This window comes from Cuculus canorus, chromosome 1, assembly GCF_017976375.1.
Source record: "Cuculus canorus isolate bCucCan1 chromosome 1, bCucCan1.pri, whole genome shotgun sequence".
In the NCBI taxonomy this organism is placed as follows: Eukaryota; Metazoa; Chordata; class Aves; order Cuculiformes; family Cuculidae; genus Cuculus; species Cuculus canorus.
The window spans coordinates 85,858,957-85,878,987 of record NC_071401.1 but is presented as its reverse complement, the minus strand read 5'-3'; the positions used below and the strand labels follow the sequence as shown (position 1 = coordinate 85,878,987).

The following is a 20,031-nucleotide window of genomic DNA, read 5'->3' as shown; positions in this document are numbered from 1 at the left end:
AAAACTCATCATTCAGCTTTTACTGATGAACCTATACGCTCAAACTCTTTTATATTTTTTCCACAAACTGAGACAGCAACAACACTGACAGGGAAACTAACTTTTCCCAATAAGCCCTTATTTATATTTCAGAATTTATTAATTTATCACTCGTGTCTGTGATTTTGCAAGATTAGGTAAAGTTTATTTTGTAGATTTTGCATAGCTAATAAACATGACAGACTTATTTTCTCATTATTCCTCCCAAACAAACTGCTTTAAATTCTAATTTAACATATCGAGGCCAGCACTTGGCACTTAAAAACTAGAGAATCTGACTTGCTCAAGCATAAGTATCTTAAAGCCCATAGTACCTCAGTAGTAGGAATACCTTTTATATTAGTGATGTCTATGTTCAGTTGTTGCAGCTTCTCACATGTCTTCTCCACACATTCATGGACAGACTTTAATATTTCCTTTGGATCTTGTTCCACCCATCTTTAGTAACCAGTAAACATCAGTTAATAAAAAGACAAAAAAAATTACATTTAAGAAAAAAAAATAAATTCTATTCTGAAAAACAAACTGAGCATTTTGACTCAATCATAACTAGAAAGTATGTTTTACATATCTAGAAGAAGTGTAATGAGTCTAAAACTTTTTAAAACAGTAAGCTGTATTTTTACAACAAAACCATCTGTGGAATAAAAATAATTTTGTTCTGTTTTATTCTATACAGAGGGCTTTTGCAGCAAATGGTAGGCCAGTCAAGAGCAAACAAACAATAAGTTGCAAAAATGAGCAGCTTTACAAATTTAAATGAGAATTAAAGCATCATTTAAATGTTGGTTTTAAAATGTAAAATTTAACCTTTAAATACGACAATGAGTGGTCAGAGTAAGACACAAAGTATTTCTAGTTTCTGAATGTGTGAGGTTTTGCCATTTCTCCTACCACATGGTCCTTTATAGCTGATACTATATTCTTAATAATTATTAATCAAGTTCAGTTTTGATCAGTCATAGATAAAAATCCATAAGCTCTACTAAAATGTACACAAACAAATAAAAAAACCACAGATAATTCATACCCTTCTTTAGGGAATTTCTGCTGGATCTCAACTTGATGGTGACTCAAGAGTTCTGCTGTTTTTGCATTAAAAACCTGCAAATAAATTAAACAACAGAATTTTCTATGAACACAGAGGTTTAAATAACCATAAACTAACATTTTATACTTATTAACAAATACAGGGATAATTGATACTCATTTTCTATCAGCAGCCCAAATATCCATATAACCAGGGGTCATAAATATGAATTTTTATAGCTAAGATGAGCAAAGAATACTTTGGCAAGCTTTGCTGTCCATTATAAATGCTTTTTTAAAAATTTTTCTTGATGGATTGGGAAAGACACAGATTTTTTCTTGTGGAGGTTGTAGAAATTAAAACTTATTATGCATTTTAGGGCATACCTCTCAGAAAAATAATCACTGCTAGTCATAATAACATTTTTTTAGTTCCTGCTCTCATACTTTTGTGTCAGAGATAAGCCTTTTCTCAAGTGAGCTCACTTCTAGAAAAAGTGATTTTAAAAGACAGACAAATACACATATTTCAAAAATCACTGAAGGGACCAAACTGTGAAGAAAGAAAAAGCACCTAGGCAGAACAGTTTGTTTCAAAACAAACGACTAATACGGAGCTTATGAATACTCTGGCAAGAAAAGAATGTCACTGCAGCAACACAATAGATTTAAAAAAAGAAGAACATGCAGAAAAGTGACTTAGATTTGGACATACTACAACAGCAACAGCAGAGCAGAGAATCCTGAGGACTATACCAATGGCTATTCTTGAAGAATCACAAGTTAGAGGCTCTGCCTTGCAGTAGAAGCTGAGCTTCTACTCACAGAACACAGAATGATCCTCATTAACCATCAGTGGTTTCCAAAAGGAGTCTATTGTGGCCAAGCTAAGATGAAGCCTAGTAACACGTCCAACTTCACTGTAAAATGAATACACTAGCATAATTGACTGGGCAATGATGATGTTCCTGTGAAAATAGCTCTCTCTAGCATCATGCAGAATCTTTTGCAGATGCCTGTCAACTGCAGAACACGCTACTAGGACACTATGCTATCTTTTCATGGCAAGTAGATGACGGTCAGATATAGAAACCACTTTTGTGTTAAGGCTATAAAATTCAATTATACCCATCCACTCTCAAAGATACAACTGAATCTTTTCCAGACTCCCTTGGTAACACCCTATTCTCATTCCACAAATTATAGAATTTTCTCTTAAAGCTTTTAATCCGTAAATTCTTGACCTCGTTTATGTAGTACAGTTTACTCTAAAACGATATATTAAAACAATTCTAACAGACCAGATAAAGTTCTGATACTCCACTTTCTTTGAAACCTTAATGTGTATCTTCAGATTGAAACTTTGACGTTTAGAAACATTCTAGTTATGTATTAGAATCGTATTAGAATCTAGTTATATATTAAAATCTGTTTGGGGACCAGTACTATTTAATAACTCTATCAATGACATAGACAGTGGGATCGAGCACACTCTCTGCAAGCTTGCATACAACATCAAGCTGAGTGGTGCTGTTGACGCACCTGACAGTCAGGATGCCATCCAGGGGGACCTGGACAAGCTGGAGAACTGGACCCATGTGAACCTAATGAGGTTCAATCAGGCCAAGAGCAAGGTCCTGCATGTGGTTCAGGGCAACCTCCAGTACCAATACAGGCCGGGGGATGAAAGGATTGAGAGTAGCCCTGCCAAATAGGAATTAGGGGCAACTGCTGGATGAAAAACTGGACATGAGCCAGCGATGTGCACTAGCAGCCCAGAAGGCAAACTGTCTCCTGGGCTGCACCAACACAAGTGTGGCCAGCAGGTAGAGGGAGGTGATTCTGCCACTCTACTCCACTCTGGTGAGACCCCACTTGGAGTACTGCATCCAGCTCTGGAGGCCTCAGTACTGTGGCCTTTCAGTGCTTAAAGGGGGCTTCTAAGAAAGATGAGGACAGACTTTTTAGCACTGCCTGTTGTGATAGGAGAAGTAATGGTTTTAGACTAAAAGAGGACAGATTCGGACTAGATATAAGGATGACATTTTTTATGATGAGGGAGGCGAAACACTGGAACAGGCTGCCCAGAGAAGCGGTAGAAACCCCATCCTTGAAAACATCCAAGGTCAGGTTTTTGGGGCTATGTGCAACCTGACGTGGTTGAAGATGTCCCCGTTCACTGCAGGGAGGTTGGACTAGATGACCTTTGAAAGGCCCCTTCCAATCCAAAGTAATCTATAATTTCATGACCATAGAATAATTCAGGCTGAAAGGGACCTTGAAAAATCTCTAGTACAATCTCCTGCTCAAAGCAGGGTCAGCTATAAGACTACATCACGTTGCTCAAGGACTTTTTCTAGGCAGGTCTTGAAAAATTCCAATGACGGAAACAACATAGCCTCTCTGGAAAACAGTAGAAGCTATTTTTTCCCCTCCACTCTCCAAAAAAGAAGTCTTAAAAAGGTACATGTTCATCTTTTTCTGTTATCACTTGGAAAGATTACATAGAAAAAAAATCACAGTATTCTTTTTACTGTATTTACTTACCTGTGTTTCATCTACCATTCTATCCTAATAAAAGAGTAAGCTCTGCCAGTACTGTGTGCTTGGAAGGAACTAGTATAACGGGATATGATTCTTGAAATGCTATAGGAGAGATTAAGTTTTGCACATATACAGCAAAACCTTTTAATCGAAATTGCCTTTCTGCCAAAAGCATAATAACATTTACTAAGTTTTTACAATAAAACTGAAAAGATTAAAGACTCGTTTGTATCTGACCTACTAACAATGTTAAATATCATTCAGTAATCATTCTCTTTAATCATTCAGTATTCACTGAAACAGAAGGCAGTGCATGAGGATTCTTACAGTTACCAGGAAATAAATATAGGTTCAATTAGATAGGGTCATTCATTGAACCTGGAGTGTGTGACCTACAGGTAATAAAAGGTGAAGCTCTAGCACAGTAATGCTTTTTGTCTCCTTTGAAGCAAGTTGTTCTAACTAGTTGTTCTAGCAATAAATTCTCAACAGAAGCAATAACACTATAAATGCATAGATTTTTTCATGCCCATAGAAAAGAACTAGGTAAACACACTCCTCTAATCCACCACAAAACCACAAGCTTCTGACATCCTCAACAAAAGCAGCAGACGCTCCCTGTACCCCAGGGCAAAGGTTTAACAAGTTTAACTTTTTTTTCACATAGCATGTTCTACAGTGATAAACAGAATTCTGATACACAAAAGGAAGCCAAATGTAAATGAGTAACTACATTTAAACCTAGAAGATTATAAACAAAGTGGTGAATAAACAGAATAAATGAGACTTCCCCTCCTTCCCTGCTCACCACCTCCCCCTGCAAAAAAAAATCCCCTGATGGTCCTTGTTTCTCTCTGACAGGGGTGAGAGAGAGAAGTAGGTGACAATAAGTATGAGCAGTTCAGGTAAGGTCAACACATTCCTTTTGAAACAGCTTTGAAGTGTATTTCTGCCACTGCTTTCCTTCTTTTCATATTCAGTAAGAACTGGTTCCAGTTTATGATACGGACCCATCCCTTTTTGTAGGAGGAAAAAAAGTCAGTCAGTTTTGCCCTAACTCTATCAGCAGCAGTCACAAAAGAATTGTCTAGGCTATTTGGACACAAACCGATCCTGAACATGGGTTGTTTGACAACAGATAGTTAAAACCATCGGTCATGTACTAAATTCTCTGGTGAGATTAAAGGAATAAATAATTCCCTCCTTCCACCCCTAACAAATTATTATACAAAGAATTAGAGCTTGAAACTTTAGTCTCAGATTGAAGCTATGCTGTATGTAAGCATGCAGACAAGCACGAGGGTTGATCACTTAATGAGGTTCTTTATAGGGTCTCTAATATAATACATGACATCATGTGAAGGGGTGCAAACAGCTGCATGGTATTACATTGAGTATCATCTTAGTTGAAAATAATTCAGATCAATCGGTTGTTAACAATTTCCAGTGAATGAAAAGAAATATGAGACAAACAAATATGAGGCTCATAGAAGTGATGCAAGAAGCTGCACAGATGAAGAGACAGTAGTGAAAATGCAGATTTTTAGAAATAATTTTTCATGACTCTCAAGCTTTGTCACGTTAATTCTGCCTGCAGAAAAGCAGCTTCTGTTAGCCTATGCTGTATCTTCATGAGTTTCTGCTAAGCTGAAACAGCTATGGCTTTGGAAGCAAACAAGTTCAAAGCTAGAGTTCTGTAAGTGCAATGAAATCAACCCAGCTAGGGGAATAAGGACAGACAAACAATAATGTCACTTCTAGCATCTGACTAGGATTAGTGGGTAGTCAGAAATTTATGAATAAGCACAGTTTAACAAGTCTCTCAGAAATTACCTTGCTTGTGAGGCTCCTGATGAACAGACCTCCCTCCCCCCTCAAAGAGGTGCTTAATATTATAGGAATGAAAAGAAAAACTACAACTTATTTCAAGGGGTTCAAGTTAAGAGTTAGGGAAAAAATTAAACTATTGGCAAAATTTTTAACTCTTCTTAGGTATACAATCAAGTTTTGCTTTTCACCAATAGGTCATATTACTTCAGTAGGGGGGTGGAATGGATTCCCCTCTGAAGGGTAAGCTCAATGTGTTCCAATATTTTCCTTATCTAAAATTAAAACTAATTTTTGTTTACTGAAAGGAATGGTTACACTGTGATACAGCTTTATTTGAATGTTTCTTCCGGAAATGAAGTAAAGGAAGGAAGAAATATTCCACTGAGGTGGAAAAAAAAATGTGGCTCATTGACAAACCTAGATCTTGAAGTACTATATATGTATTTCACTGAATATTTTCAATCTTGATGTTCCTGTATAAAATGTCAAAAAGACTTTACCCAGTAAATACCTTGTAAGAGATAAGGCAGTGATTCAGCTGGCCATCAACTCCCGATCCCAAGATTTTAGCTAAAGAAGTTACAATGGATTTTTATATGATTCTTGAATAAAGTAAAATGGAACATGATACACATGAGTATTTGATGAAAATGTTCTGCAAAACATATAGACTATAATTTAGTCATCCAGATACACTTGTTTAGCCAACTTTATTTTCTTGCTTGACATCTTTAAGAAAATTAGCCTTATGCAATTGCACTAGTACTCAAAGCGCTGTGCTCTCCCTGGTAACTCTGAATCTGTCATGCAGGTTCAACCTAACGGAAAAGCTGAGATCTCAAAAATATTTACAGTTAATTTTGCAAAAGCAAGTAGCTTAGCAAAGAAAAGACCCAAATTAGATTTTACCCAAATGGGTAAAACTCCATCATAAGCTAAAACTGTAGGTGTAGTGTATGTGAGAGGCAAGGATAAATAAGGAGTGACAGGAAGACAAATGCACCTAAATTCTGGTACTTCTTTATCACCTATGCTCATACTGGCTTGCTCACATAAGCAGGAGAATGTCTCAAAACTCGTGTCCATACACAGACTAATTATTTCTTGATGGAATATCTGGAGGTCATCTAGCCTAACCTACTGCTCAGGTCAGCTTAAAGTCAGACCAGGTTTTTCAGGGCCTTTTCTAGTCAGTTGCTGAGTATCTGGAAGAATGGAAATTCCACAGGCTTTCTGGGCCTCTGATCCAGAGCCCCTCATAACAAAACATTTCTTCCTTACTTCTATTTGAAATTTCTCTTGCTACAAGTTGTGTTCATTGGCTGTTGTCTTTTTTCTGTGCAAGTCTGAGTAAAGACTGGTTCTGTGTCCTCTACAAACTATGCTTAGAGAGATGAACACACCCTCTTAGACTTCCCTGTGATGAAACAACCCCTGATCTTCCAGCCTCTCCTTGCATGCCTTGTGCTGCACTGCATCGATCACATTAGTGACCCTCTGCTGTACGAAATCCAGTTCTTCAGACTCTCATCACCTGGTGTGACCAAAACAAGACACAATATTCTTGATACTGCTTCTGAAGTGCCACACAGACGGCAATAATTACTTTCTGCACTGTACTTAATGTGGTTAATCTTCACCACCACAAGGTCACAAGGCTTGCTTATATTCAACTTGCTGTCCAGGAGGAAACGGGAGTCCTTTGTCACTAAGCTGCTTCTTAGCCTTCTGTCCCAGCCGTTAAACTTTATTGAACCTCACGAAGCTTCTGCCAGGCCTCTTCTCCAACTAGAATTCCAGACAGCTTTACCCCCATGGTCTGTGGTCATGTGCAAACTTGAGAGGCATTCCAATCCATCCTTCAGGCTATTGATGAAAATACTGTGGGGTATTAGCCCTCCATACTGACTGCTGTGGAACACCATTTGTAAATTGGCCAGTTGTAACTGCAAATTTAGACTTTGAACTACTGACGCTACCTTTTGGTCCCAAAGGACCAGCGAGTTTGTTACCCAGACTTATTTAACCCAGTCAAAATCATACCTCTTCCATTTTAAAAAAACTAAGTAACAGTTGCACTGTTCTACTGAAGAGACATGTGCAAAGTAACCAACAATTTTATTTTTACTGGTGACTCGTTGAAGATGAAAATTGTTCAAAACACTAGAAGAAATAAAAAAACAATGTAGAGAGATTAGTGAGAAAGGTATGCAAAAGAACTAAAAAAGTTGTGGTTTAACCCCAGTTAGCAACTAAGAACTACATAGCCTCTCACTCATTGCCCCCCACAGTGGGATGGGGGAGAGAACTGAGAATCGGAAGCATAAAAGTGAGAAGACTCATGGGCCGACATAAGAACAGTTTAATGATATTATAATTATCATTATTGTTATTGTTGTTACTATTAAAAAGAGACAGAAATAAAACTCCCCAAAACCAAGGGATACAAATGAAAATCTCATCACCCAATGTCTGAAGCCCAACCTGTCCACAAGCAGCAACCTATGCCGCCTGACCAGCTCTTCCCAGTTTATGTGGCATGGAATATCCCTTTGACCGCTTTGGGTCAGCCATCATTGTTGTGCCCCCTCACAGCTTCTTGTGCACTGCCTTTCTTAATGGCAGGGTGCAAGAAGCTGAAAAGTCTTCAACTTAATGTAAGCACTGCTCAGCAACAACTAAAATATCAGTGTGTTATCAACATTATTGTTATACTAAATTCAAGACACAAGACTATACCAGCTACTTAGAAGAAAATTAACACTATCTCAACTGAAACCAGAACAGTAAGAGATCAAGAGATATTGAAAGCCACTGAAATAACTCAGGCAAAAAGAATACTGCATAACATTTTGTTTAATATATTTCAAAGCAAAGTCTCTTTTCTAACTGTGGCAATCTCTTCCCAAAACAGAATTCTCCAGATACATCTGATATTATCTGACTGACTAATACAGCTTGTAGCAGATCCCTGCATGCTTTGCCCTCTTCTTTCCCCTTGCCCCATTAGTTAATTCAGTGAAGATGCACCATTTTTGCTCAAATCCATATGACTTTATTATTATAATAGTTTGACCACACTGCCAAGTCTAAGGCAACAGTGTATTTTGAAACTAATTGAGAGAAACTGAGATGGATGCATGAAGAATAGAACAGTGACAAACACAACACACTTTTTTAAAAAATAAGGAAATAATTATAGCCTCTCATTTATTCACATGCACAGCTGAATCCTCATATAGAGAAAACATACCTTATGTAGACAGAAAGAAACCCAACTACGTAAAAAACATTGATGAATGCATCTAGTGTAAGAAATTCCTTGCTAGAAGAACCCGTAAAAAGAGCTCAAGTATAAATTTAAAGCTTGCAGCATGTCTTTTAGTTTTACTAGTGTTACTCTTTTAGGCTAAGAAAAAAAGTTAAACTCTGTGTGCGTGTAAAGCAGATAGAATTTATCTTGAGGTGTTACAGGGAAGGTTTCCAAATTCTTTTCCAAAAAGGACTCCTGACTGGTATTCAAGACAGCCTGCTGGTGTCATTTGTCAGGTTGGAGTTTCTCTCTACTCCCGGATCTGTGTTTTGTCATTCATAGTCTCATGAAGGTCATGATATTAAGTAATAATGGTAACACAGGTTGAGAAGATATTCTAGCCTCCTGCCTCATGAAAGAAAATTTCACATGAGGGAAGCATCAGAGGGTAAAAAAAAAAAGAAAAAGAAAAAAAAGAAAAAATGCAAGGGCAATCCAAAACATTCATCTTCCCAGTTCAGAATTGTGTCCATTAGACATTTTGTATCTAGCCATTATTTCCATTCCACTTCCAAGACAAAAATTATTACTTGGATCTAAGTCAATTTATCACAACTTCCAGTACCTGAAAGGGTCTACAAGAAAGCTGTGGATGAACTGTTCACAAAGGCTTGTAGTGATAGGACCGGGGCAATTGGCATAAACTGGAGGGGGCAGATTTAGACTAGACATAAGGAAGAAATTTCTTCACTGTGAGAGCGGTGAGGCACTGGCACAGGTTGCCAAGGGAAGTTAGCTGTGGCTGCCCCATCCCTGGAGGTGTTCAAGGCCAGGCTGGATGGGGCCTTGGGCAGCCTGATCTAGTGGGAAGTGTCCCTGCCCATGGCAGGGGGGTTGGAACTGGATTATGTTTAAGGTCCCTTCCACCCAAACTATTCTATGATTCTATGACTTACTGACCAGGCTACAGGGCATTTGTACAGATGTGCAAGTAGGAAGTTTATATAGTAAGTTTCGTATATAATAACAACATTAGTTACCGTCTATTGCATAATATGGAAATAATTAGATCCATCAACTAAAAGCTTTATAGAGTGGATTAACATATTAATCACCCCATTATGGGCATTTAAACAGTCCCGTCTTTCCTAAGGTGCACGAGCGCAGCCACCCGAGTCCCCGCAGCGCGTGGGATGCTCTGACGGGACCGCAGCCCCCGGAGTTGCGGCCGCCGCTCCAGCAGGGCCCCCTCGGCTTTACCGGGGCACGCAGCACCGTCCCCTCAGCGCGCCAACACCGCCTCATCCCAGACACCCAACTCGCACCCCTCTACTCCTCCAGCGCCCGGGCACCTTGTCCATTCCTCTTCATTCAGCGCGAGGCACACGCTTAGACTCAAACCGCGACCAGCTCGGAGCAGGGTTTAGCACCCGCTGCCCCTGCAATAGGGCAGAGCGATGCGGGACAGGAACCCCCTCCTCCCCCGCCCCGGCCCTTCCCCGAGGGACCCCGCGATGTGCTCACCAGGAAGCGAGTGGAGCTGGTGCCTTGATCGATGGAGCCCACCAGCGGCCCCAGCACCATCCGGTGCGACGCGGCCATGAGAGCGAACCCCACCTGCCCCTGCCCCTGCCCCTGCCCCTGCCCCTGCCCGCCTCAGCCGCCGCCTCAGCCGCCGCCGCCGCTCCTCGCGGTTCCCCGCACACGAGCGGTTCGTTCCGTTTGGCCGCGCCGCGCGGGACCCTGCCCGGCCCTGCCCGCGCGCGGCCGGGCGGCGCGTGGCTGCCCGGGGGGAGCCGGCGGCGGGGCGGGGCGGGGGGCGCTGCCGCGCGGGTCGGCCGCGCGCAGCCAATCAGCGCCGGGGGGCGGGAAGAGCGGGAAGTGGGTGTGTGGCGGGTGTCACGTGACGGGCGGCTCGCGGCCAGGATCCCGCCGCCTCGCTACTTCTTGGATTGGGGGAGGGAGGGGGGGAAGTGGAAAGAAGGTGTGGGGCAGGGGGAGATGTTGGTCGAGGAGGCAGTCGTGGGCATGAAGGGAGCCGTTGGTCAGGGGGAGCCGTTGGTCGAGGGGGCAGTCGTGGGCATGAGGGGAGCCGTTGGCTGGTGGGAGCCGTTAACATGAGGAGAGCCGTTGGCTATGGGGGAGCCGTTGGCTAGGGGGGGCCATTGGCACGAGGGGAACAGTTGGTCAGGGTTTGGCATGAGGAGAGCATTGGCTGTGGGGGAGCTCTTGGCTATGGGGGAGCTGTTGTCTATGGGGGAAGCCATTGGCTATGGTGGGAGCTGTTATGAGAAGAAGTGTTGATCAGGGGTTGGTGTGAGGGGAGTCATTGGTCAGGGGGAGCTGTTGGTCAGGGGTTGAGGGAATCAGTTGGCTATGGGGGAGCTGCTGGCATGAGAGGAGCTTTTGGCTGAGAGGAGCCATTGGCTATAGGGAAGCCATTGGCTAGGAGTTGAGGTGCAGGAAACCTGACGTGTTTTCTGAGGGAAGTCTGTGTAACTCAGAGAGGGTCTTGGGAGGGCTGTGCAAGGCTCCCAGGAGAACCTGCTGGATGAGGTCCCTGGGCCACAGTCTGAGGAATTTGTGTCCTGCAGCAGTGTTTCTTGGGCAAGATCTGTAATGAAGGAGAGCAGAAAGAACCCCTCTTGCAGGCTATACCTGTGCAGCCGTTTGTGTTGCTGCTCTGAGGCAAGGTATAGCTGTGCAGGATGAATGCTTGGGAGGTGCCAACCCAAGATGTCCACTGGAAGTCTGGTCATAGAATCATAGGATCACTAGGTTGGAAAAGGCCTCTTAAGTCACTGTGTCCAGCCATTCCTATCTGCCACTAAACCTTGTCCCTAAGCACCTCATCTACCCGACTTTTAAATACCTCCAGAGATGGTGACTCAACCACCTCCCTGGACAGCCTGTTCCAATGCCCGATGACCCTTTCTGTGAAAAGTTTTTTCCTGATCTCCAGCCTGAACCTCCCCTGGTGCAGTTTGAGGCCATTCCTCCTACCTGTCACTTACGAGAAAAGGCCAGCACTCACCTCTCTACAACCTCCTTTCAGGTAGTTGTAGAGAGTAATAAGGTCTCCTCCCGTCAGCCTCCTCCTCTCTAGCTCTAGCTGCCTCAGCTGCTCCTCATAAGACTTGTTCTCCAGCCCCTCACCAGCTTCGTTGCTCTTCTCTGGACACGCTCCAGAGCCTCAACATCCTTCTTATAGCGAGGGACCCAAAACTGAACACGGGATTCGAGGTGCGGTCTCACCGGTGCTGATTACAGGGGGAGAATAACCTCCCTGGACCTGCTGGCCATGCTGTTTCTGATACAGAATGTTCAGACCGAATGTTGTGGAGGAGGTGTTCAAAACTGAGTCATCATAGCCATAGAATCAGCTGAAAAATGTTATCAGCCCCAAAGAGGCTTGCTTCATCTTTTAAACTTTACCATGCACCAAGCAGAAATATTAACTTTTAAAACATGAAGTCTTGATCTTCCACACTTACTACATGTTGGCAACTAGTGCTTCAAGAAAAACTGCTGATGTTGCAAGGCCCATGGTAGAATTGCAAAAGCTCATAGCTCTGACTAAAGCACATGAGTTATCTAGTGGCACATGTTGCCAATAAATCGGCCCCAGCAGATAAAATTAAATAGCTTTGTCTTTGTTACAGCTCCCTATTAGTTGTAGTTATCCAAACTCAGGGTGTTTTGTTGGCGCTGCTGCCTGATAAGCAAAATCTGATTCTGCTGCTTGGTAGCGTTTTGTATTACATCTTACCCAATGCTTCCTTCCAACGGGGCCTTTTTTTTTGTTTGGTAGTGCCTCAGCTGGCATCTATGAGCCTTGGTTTGGTCTGTGGACAGCACTTATCTGTTAATGTGTAATAGATAGCAAGGGATTTGGTTGCAGTCCATAATTACAAAACCTGGAATGTGACAAATACGGTTTAGTACCAAGAACCATGTTTTCAGTAGTGAGTAATGCAACTCTGGAACCTCTTACCAAATATGAAGGATTACCTATTGTTCTAGAATTTTATAACCGAGAATGGTATTTTTCCTTAAAACTTAAGCTGTAGTTCAGATATCAGTTTACTCAGGGATGTGCCACAGCCCATAAAGAAAGATCTACAGCAGGTCATACTAGAAGGTCAGAATGATCTCCTGATTTTGTGAGAAATCCTCCCTCTACATACTTAAGTTGCCATAGCATATGCTTCTACTCTGAAGCCACGGGCAACAACTGCAGTTGACTTGAGAAGTTTATGCAAGACTACAGCATCTCTATGTTGATTAACAATTCAAGGAATTAGTTTAATGGGATTTTAGTTAAGTGTGAATTCATTAATATAATTGCTAGGAAAAGTGGGGTGCTTTGTGTTAATTCTTTTGTTTCTTTTAAAAACTGCTGTATGGTGTTGTGTGCATATTTTAACTCAAGAATAAGACATGATTATTTTCAGCAAAGGTTGAGTTCTCTCAGGATCCAAAGCAATATCATGATTGATATTCATGGAAAACATGAAGTATTGCTGCACCTGTGTAAAATTTATAAGGTTCACTGGTTTGCAGAAAATTTCTAGGCGGTGCAGATCTGCCATTTTCTTGGCTGTTCTCTAGCAGTGCCTGTCTATTTTCATAAACCTGGAATGGGACAGGTGGCAATGATAAACTATGCCATTTCTTTAACCTGCAACTGACACACAAGCAAGAGAGACAGAAGGGGGAAGATTTTTGTCAGAAACTACAAAAAAACCCGGGAGAGAATAGCTCGTTCTTCCTAGCTCATTCAACAGTGTAGTCTCTGTTCTTTTATATTTGTATTCAGTGTTTGAATAGAATTTGATTTTTCCCCGTGGTGTTTTTTTATGCAACACATGAGTGTTAATATTTGCAGAGTTATTAGTACAGATAGTGGGCACTGGCCCAAGGAAACTGCCTGCAGGGGAAGGAGGGGAGGAGCTGTGTCCATACCTTTACAGTAAGATGGTGTGAGGCTGCACTCTGCAGAGATAGTTTTAAGGGATATCTGTGTAGACTAATTTCTTCTGCTTCTGGCTCAGGTCTCGCTAAGGCAGATCTATACAGTGCAGCAATATAATTTGTTAGCTATTCTACTCCCTTAGCAAAGAACATGTCAAACAGAAAAAAAAATCAAGCTAATATCTAGCAAATGCTAGTTGGGAGCCTTGTATATATTAGCATTCATGACAGAGGGAGAGATTTTGGAAGTTAGAGATACTTCTTATAGGGATCTCAAGGCTGGCAGAAATCATGGAGTCTCCCATTGATTTTGGAGAATTTAAAGACAACACAGCTGAATTGGGTTCCCCTGTTTATGAAGATGGCGTGTGTTTTCAACTGCTCGTGCCATGAGGATTCCTGCAAAGGCTGCCCTTGTTTCACATGCAACTTTTTGACCTCTTATTGTGCAGACTGAATTAGAATGGAAGTTTTCTCCACCTCTGAGTAGAGCCCCACTGTGTTTTATATTTTAAGACAGTGAACACATTTGAAAGACATTCATTAGGCACATAACTATTTACAATGCATTTTTCAGAAGCAACATAATTTGGTTCCTATAGAAAAATTTTCCAATTGCAAATAAACCCATTTGTTTGCTTTTGGTTTTGGTTTTTGTTTTGCTTTTGGGTTCTTTTTCCCTCATCTCAGCAGAATGGAGGGATGTTGGTAATTAAATTCTGCTCTTTCTGGCTGATTCTTTTTTACTGACCTCAGGTTAAGGACAAAATGTGACTGTGTCAGGCTACTCCAAGCATGTGATACAGTGTGTGTTAAAGAGTGGGTGCCAGAGGTCCACATGTCTTTCACTCCTGCCTCTTAGTGACGGGGAGGGCTCAGCAAATTCTGCTCTTCCTTACTGATATCTGATCTTTGTGTTCCCCCAGGAAGAGCTGAAGGCAAATAGTTTAAACAAGACTGGAATAGGTGTAGGTATGAAGTGTACAGTGTGCCAGAATAACGAGTCACGCTGTCACATACATCCTTTTGCCTACTGGGAACATGAGTGGTATGTGTGAGAGTGCATATGCCAGCACATGTGGATAAAGTCAGTCTTTCTTAACGGCTCAGAGTGCAAACACAAACAGATCATGACCTTTGCTGCCAGTGCCCTTACATTACATAGATCACCCACAGCACCCGTATGCAGAGAACCTTTCTGTAGATCAAGAGGAAGGAGATTAGAATGAACAACTCTACATTCTGTCTCCTCGGTTTATTTTGGAAGTTATCCACATACAGTACTCTCTCACTATTTGGCAAGAACAGTTTTATTGTGAAGCCATAATTGTGGTGATGCAATGAGTGTCTTGCAGGATGTGTTTTACTTCTGACCTGATATTAGACAATGGTTTTCCCTGAATGACATTTTATATTTAGACTTATTCTCGCACTGTTCAAACCCTGAGCAATCGTTGTTGCAGTTTCTGTCTTTCTGGTGGACAAAAATAAAACTTGAATGGAACACATTCTAAAGACAATTGGTACCAAGTACTTTGAAACACATCTATTAAATCAATAAATCTTTACATGTGTATTATTATGCAAACCAAAATGGGAAAATTAAAAAAAAAAAAACAAAAAACCCCAAAGATTTTATAGAGAGAAAAGTAACATTCTTAGGAATTAAAATTAACAGTTCAGAGAAATGTAAATATTAATTAGTGGTATATTAAATACTTTGTGCTTCAAAATCCTTAACAGTGAGATACTTGGTTTTCAACATGCTGTACAAAACTATGGCAACTTACTGCAAAGTTTCCTCCTGAAGGAAAATGTACATTGCATTGAAGGGGAGGGTTAAAACAGAGTTAGTTTTCTAGTTTCCTACTGGTTTAGTAGCAACTGTATTTTGCTAGTATTTATTTATTTGTTTATTTATTTTGCTTATCAAATGAGTTAATCTAGTTTGTGCTCCATAGGCAGATGATAGAACCTATTCTGTTCTTTAGCTTTGAAGTTAGCAGAGGAAAGGCAATTCCTGCTCATACACAGCATCTTTTCACACTTCCCCCCCCCCCCCCCAACTGGATAGTGGATATTTCCAGAAATAAGCTTAAGTGAAGTGGCTATGCATGACAGTAGAATTAAAAAAAAAAGGTGAATTGCTCTAAGTACTGATATTTGACACTTTTGTCTCTAAATCTTGGCTCAAGATTGAAAATTTAGTGTTACACACTTCAGGCTCTGGCTTCCATATGTGATGAAGAAAATAAAAGGCAGCCATGGAATTGTACGAGAACACTGAGACTGTCGCTACAATAGATTTAAAGAAGTTCTTTTAATGCTGCACTAACCTGAGCTCTTATATCGTGCAGAAGGACTAAAACAAAGCAGAAAGAAATGGTTTAGGTGAGGGGTATCATATCTCTACAGAGAATGCAGAAGGATAGTGTTTATTAAAATATACCATCAAATATACATTCATTTTGTAGAAATATATTTATTTATACTAAGGAAAATATACACTTAGTATACCTAAGAAAATACATCCCTTTGGTTTTGCTGTTCCAGTTTGGCTATTGCAAAATTGTTTGAATTGCTGTGCAACATCCTCAGAAGGGGCACTGGTTATTATATAGTGGCCTAGTCATTTACTCTGGGTAATTAGATGGCCCCAGGATCCAGGTATTTCTTTATCTATGAACTTCAAAACCTTTTGATGTACTATCTTTACAAAAGCTCTTGTGAGAGGGTAATGCCTCTAGCATTTTCTTACAGATCTGGAGAAGGGCTCAGAGCAGCTAAATTACTGGCCAGTGATCATGTCACAAGTCCTTGGCAGAGCAGAAGGACAGCTTTCCCTCAGGTCCAAAGGCACTGCATTCCTCAGCCACTGCCTTTCTTGGGAATCAGTAACTGCATTCCTATTAACCACAGAGACAACAGGACTGAATTTTCTAGTAATAACCAGCAGAGACATGATTCCACACACTAAGTTGATCTAGCTGCACATCGGTCCTAAAAGATGGTATTTTTACCACTACTGTCCTGGTCCCAGCTGTGCACAGCTTCCGCTCATTGTGCAATGGGTCTGTTTTTTGTTGGATCCCTTCTTGAGTTGTCTGAGCTCATTACTATGGTAGAAAACATACCCAGACAAAATAAAAGTGGATTGTTTTCTGCCAAGAAGCTGAATTGACTCTCTTACTGTAATGAGTGCCAGAGCTGGTGCAAAAACAAAGCTTTCCACGGCTAGGAGCATGGGAAAGGTTAAGAATACATAGAAGATGATGTGGAGGAGACTGAGGACTGCATGAAATATTCAGCAACTGCAACCTCTTAGATTGCCTCAGCTGTTCACTGACCTTCAACCTCCATATCATCGAATCAAATGTTAACTATCTGCCGGGAAATTCTGGAGATATTAATGGCTACACTATTGCCATGAAGACTGAGCTGCACTGTCTGATTTTGAGAATATGTTTAATACATTGCTGTTTTCAATTTTACATAGAAAACTAGTGTCTCTCCCATAAAACCTAAGGGAGAGCTCAGCTATATAGAGGTCTTCTGGAGATTCCTTATGCTCTCGTAATATCCTAAGGCAAAATTATGTTAGTTACCAGTAGCTGGAGTTCTTTTGGGGCCTGGTAGATAATGAATGGTGTCTGAGAGAGCCGTGTTTGCTCAGCCACAAGAAGAGAAGGCCTACATGACATCTTAACTGCTGCCTGTAGTTACCTAGTAGGAGGATATAGAGGAGATGGGTCCAGTCTCTTCTTGGAGGTGCATGATGACAGCACAGGAGGGAAGAGATACCAGTTGGAACTCATGTAATTCTGTTTAGATGTAAGGAATGGCTAGAAATAAGTTTATTTGGTTTTCTTTAACTCCCTTTACCCCTAAGTCAGAGCTGTTAAACATTGGAGCAGATGCTCAGAGAGACTGTAAAATCTCCATCCTTCAAGATACTCAAAATGCAGCTGGAGAAGGCCTGACCAACCTACTCTAAATGGACCTACTGTGAACAGGGGGCAGGACCACTGGGCTTTCAGAGGTTTCTTACAGCATATATGCCTCTGTGACTTTTTTGAGGGTAAGTGCAACAACTGCTCAGTACTGAGCACCTGTAGCCATGCTCCACCTGCACTCCCACACCATGACAGGTGTGTAGGTAGCTATCAGCACACATTTTCAGTTCCTCTCCATTTGTCCTCTAAACTGAGACAAGTTGGGATATGAAATAGAGATAGCAAAGATTATGAAGCTAGTGTACAAGTGGATTACAGTTCTCAAGAAACTTAAGCTGCGGCTGAACAGTCTCTTTTCTTTCCTTCAGAAGTGCTGCATGCCAGTTCCCATGTGACATGTCTCCAAGCAAAATCTGAAACAATAGAAGTATTTGAAGCAAACAATGACCTCAGGACTGCCACTATCTTTACTTTTTCCGAATGATTTAGCAGTTGGGTAATGCTTCATAATCTACAGTGGTTTGATAAATAAGCTTTAGGGAGCCATTCTATAAATTTTAAAGGTGGAGACAGTCCCAAGATCATTCTGAGCCAGTCATTCACTGCCCAGGAATCTCTTACCAGAAGAGGAATATGGGACATGCTCCAGTTTTTAACTTCTGCATTTCTTTTTTACATCTGAGGAACAGGTAGAAATTGCAACTAGATTAATAGTTAAACAGATAGGTAACCTAGCAGATGGTTCAGAATAAAGGAATGAAGACCTAGGAACAAATCTTGATATGGTGATTGGATAACCCAGACTTAAGACTTGCTTCCAGCTTAAAACTCTTTCCCTGTTTTTATGGCTCAAAAATTTTGAAAATTTTTATGTATTTTTAGGTTTTCTATCTATTTCCTTAAATGAAAGAAGAGGGTGGGTATTTAAACAAAAAGTCGGTAGTCCCAGCAAGGATTTTGTAACAATAGTAGTCCACTATTTCTGCAGAAGATCACCAAGTGAGTGAGAAGAGTCCAGCAAAGCCTAGTTATAGGTAAAGACGTTCTGGAGAGATTTGGTGTTGGATATTGTTCCATAAACCTTGTCCTAGTAGATATCATTTTGGCAAAAAGCCCAGTCATCCAAACAGAAAGTGGATATGTTGACTGATATTTGAAGATTGAATTTATAATTTGATAATTCATTGTCTTCTTTTTGAGCATCTGCTGAGACTACATATCTTAAGCATTACTTAGGACAGCTAATCTAAAGAATGTACTTTCCTGGTGCAATGACGGAGAAGCACAACGTACAAAAAGAATAACTTGTCTGAAACAGTGACTGGTTCAGCTATTCTTACTTCTCTCCTGGAAGGCAAAGATGAACTGCCCATCTCATAATCCTGACCCATCACGTGAACCAGCCTGCCACAGTCCAGGAAACCCAGGGTAACGCTAATGTTTAATACCCACTTCTGTCAGTGCCATCTGGTTTACAGCCAAGCCTTAAGGGCTGGATGCTAGACCAAAGGGAAACATATGGGATAACTTTCCCTGGAGTGACTATAAGGTAACACTTATATACATAGTGTAGTGTCGCAGACAACCAGTGTGGTCAGATTTGCGTACTTCGTTCTGAAGCACAGGTGCTTGCGCAAAGGAGGTGTTTGTTACAGACTTGTATATGCAACCTAAAACTGGCTCCATCTATGCTATCAGCTATGGCTATTTCAGTAGGTTATTATGCGGTTCTGTACATGGTCAAATGATGTGAATCATATACATTGGCTGAATGGTTTTCGAACAGCAGGTTCCTGGTTTTTTTTTAGTACACCTCAAAACACGGTTTCCTGCTCTTGTTTCCCGAGGTAAGTTCCTGATATCTGCAGCACAGTGTAGGCATGTTATTCCCTCATATTCCAGGACCTTTGATACTTTAGTATACCCAGCAATTGCTTGTTAATGGAATGTACTAATATATTCATACTGTAAAAGTCCAGTAATGCTCTTTGCCCGTTATCAGAACAATTCACTCATAGTTATTTAATTCTGTCCAGGTTACAGCGCTCTTCTGCAGGAGCAGAAGCTCTTTAGTTGAGAGCTAGGGTGGAAACTGCTCTAGCTGCCTTGCTTGTGAGTCATCTCTGTGAGTACATTAACTTCTGTAAGCTGAGTCGAGTCTTCTAAGCAAATTAATAGCATACAAAAGAGTGATTTCAATGTATATGTTCCTTATTGAGGCTATTAGGACAAAAGATAATAGAGGCATAGATAAAATCATAAGGCTAGACATTCAGATGATGAACATCATTGTAGCAGTGTTAAAATTCATCTACTTATTGCAGAAGTAGAAAAATTACCTTTCTAATGGCATTATAAAGTTCCTATTATTCTAAGATAAATTCATTCATGGCTGTTCATTCTGTATGA

The 20,031-nt window shown here is 41.0% G+C and overlaps 1 protein-coding gene across 6 annotated transcripts in view; it reads right to left on the bottom strand.

Annotated features, from left to right (window-relative positions):
- GK (glycerol kinase) overlaps positions 1-10,331 on the bottom strand; it is a 38,847-nt gene extending 28,516 nt beyond the window's left edge. For all 6 annotated transcript variants that reach the window (XM_054073930.1, XM_054073948.1, XM_054073960.1 and 3 more), the window contains exons 1-3: positions 10,220-10,331; positions 1,070-1,143; positions 371-477 (exon numbers count right to left, since the gene is read on the bottom strand). In XM_054073930.1, coding sequence (XP_053929905.1) covers positions 371-477; positions 1,070-1,143; positions 10,220-10,297 — 259 coding nt within the window. In that variant the 5' untranslated portion in view covers positions 10,298-10,331. The remainder of the gene's footprint in view (positions 1-370; positions 478-1,069; positions 1,144-10,219) is intronic.
- Between the last annotated feature and the right edge of the window lie 9,700 nt (positions 10,332-20,031).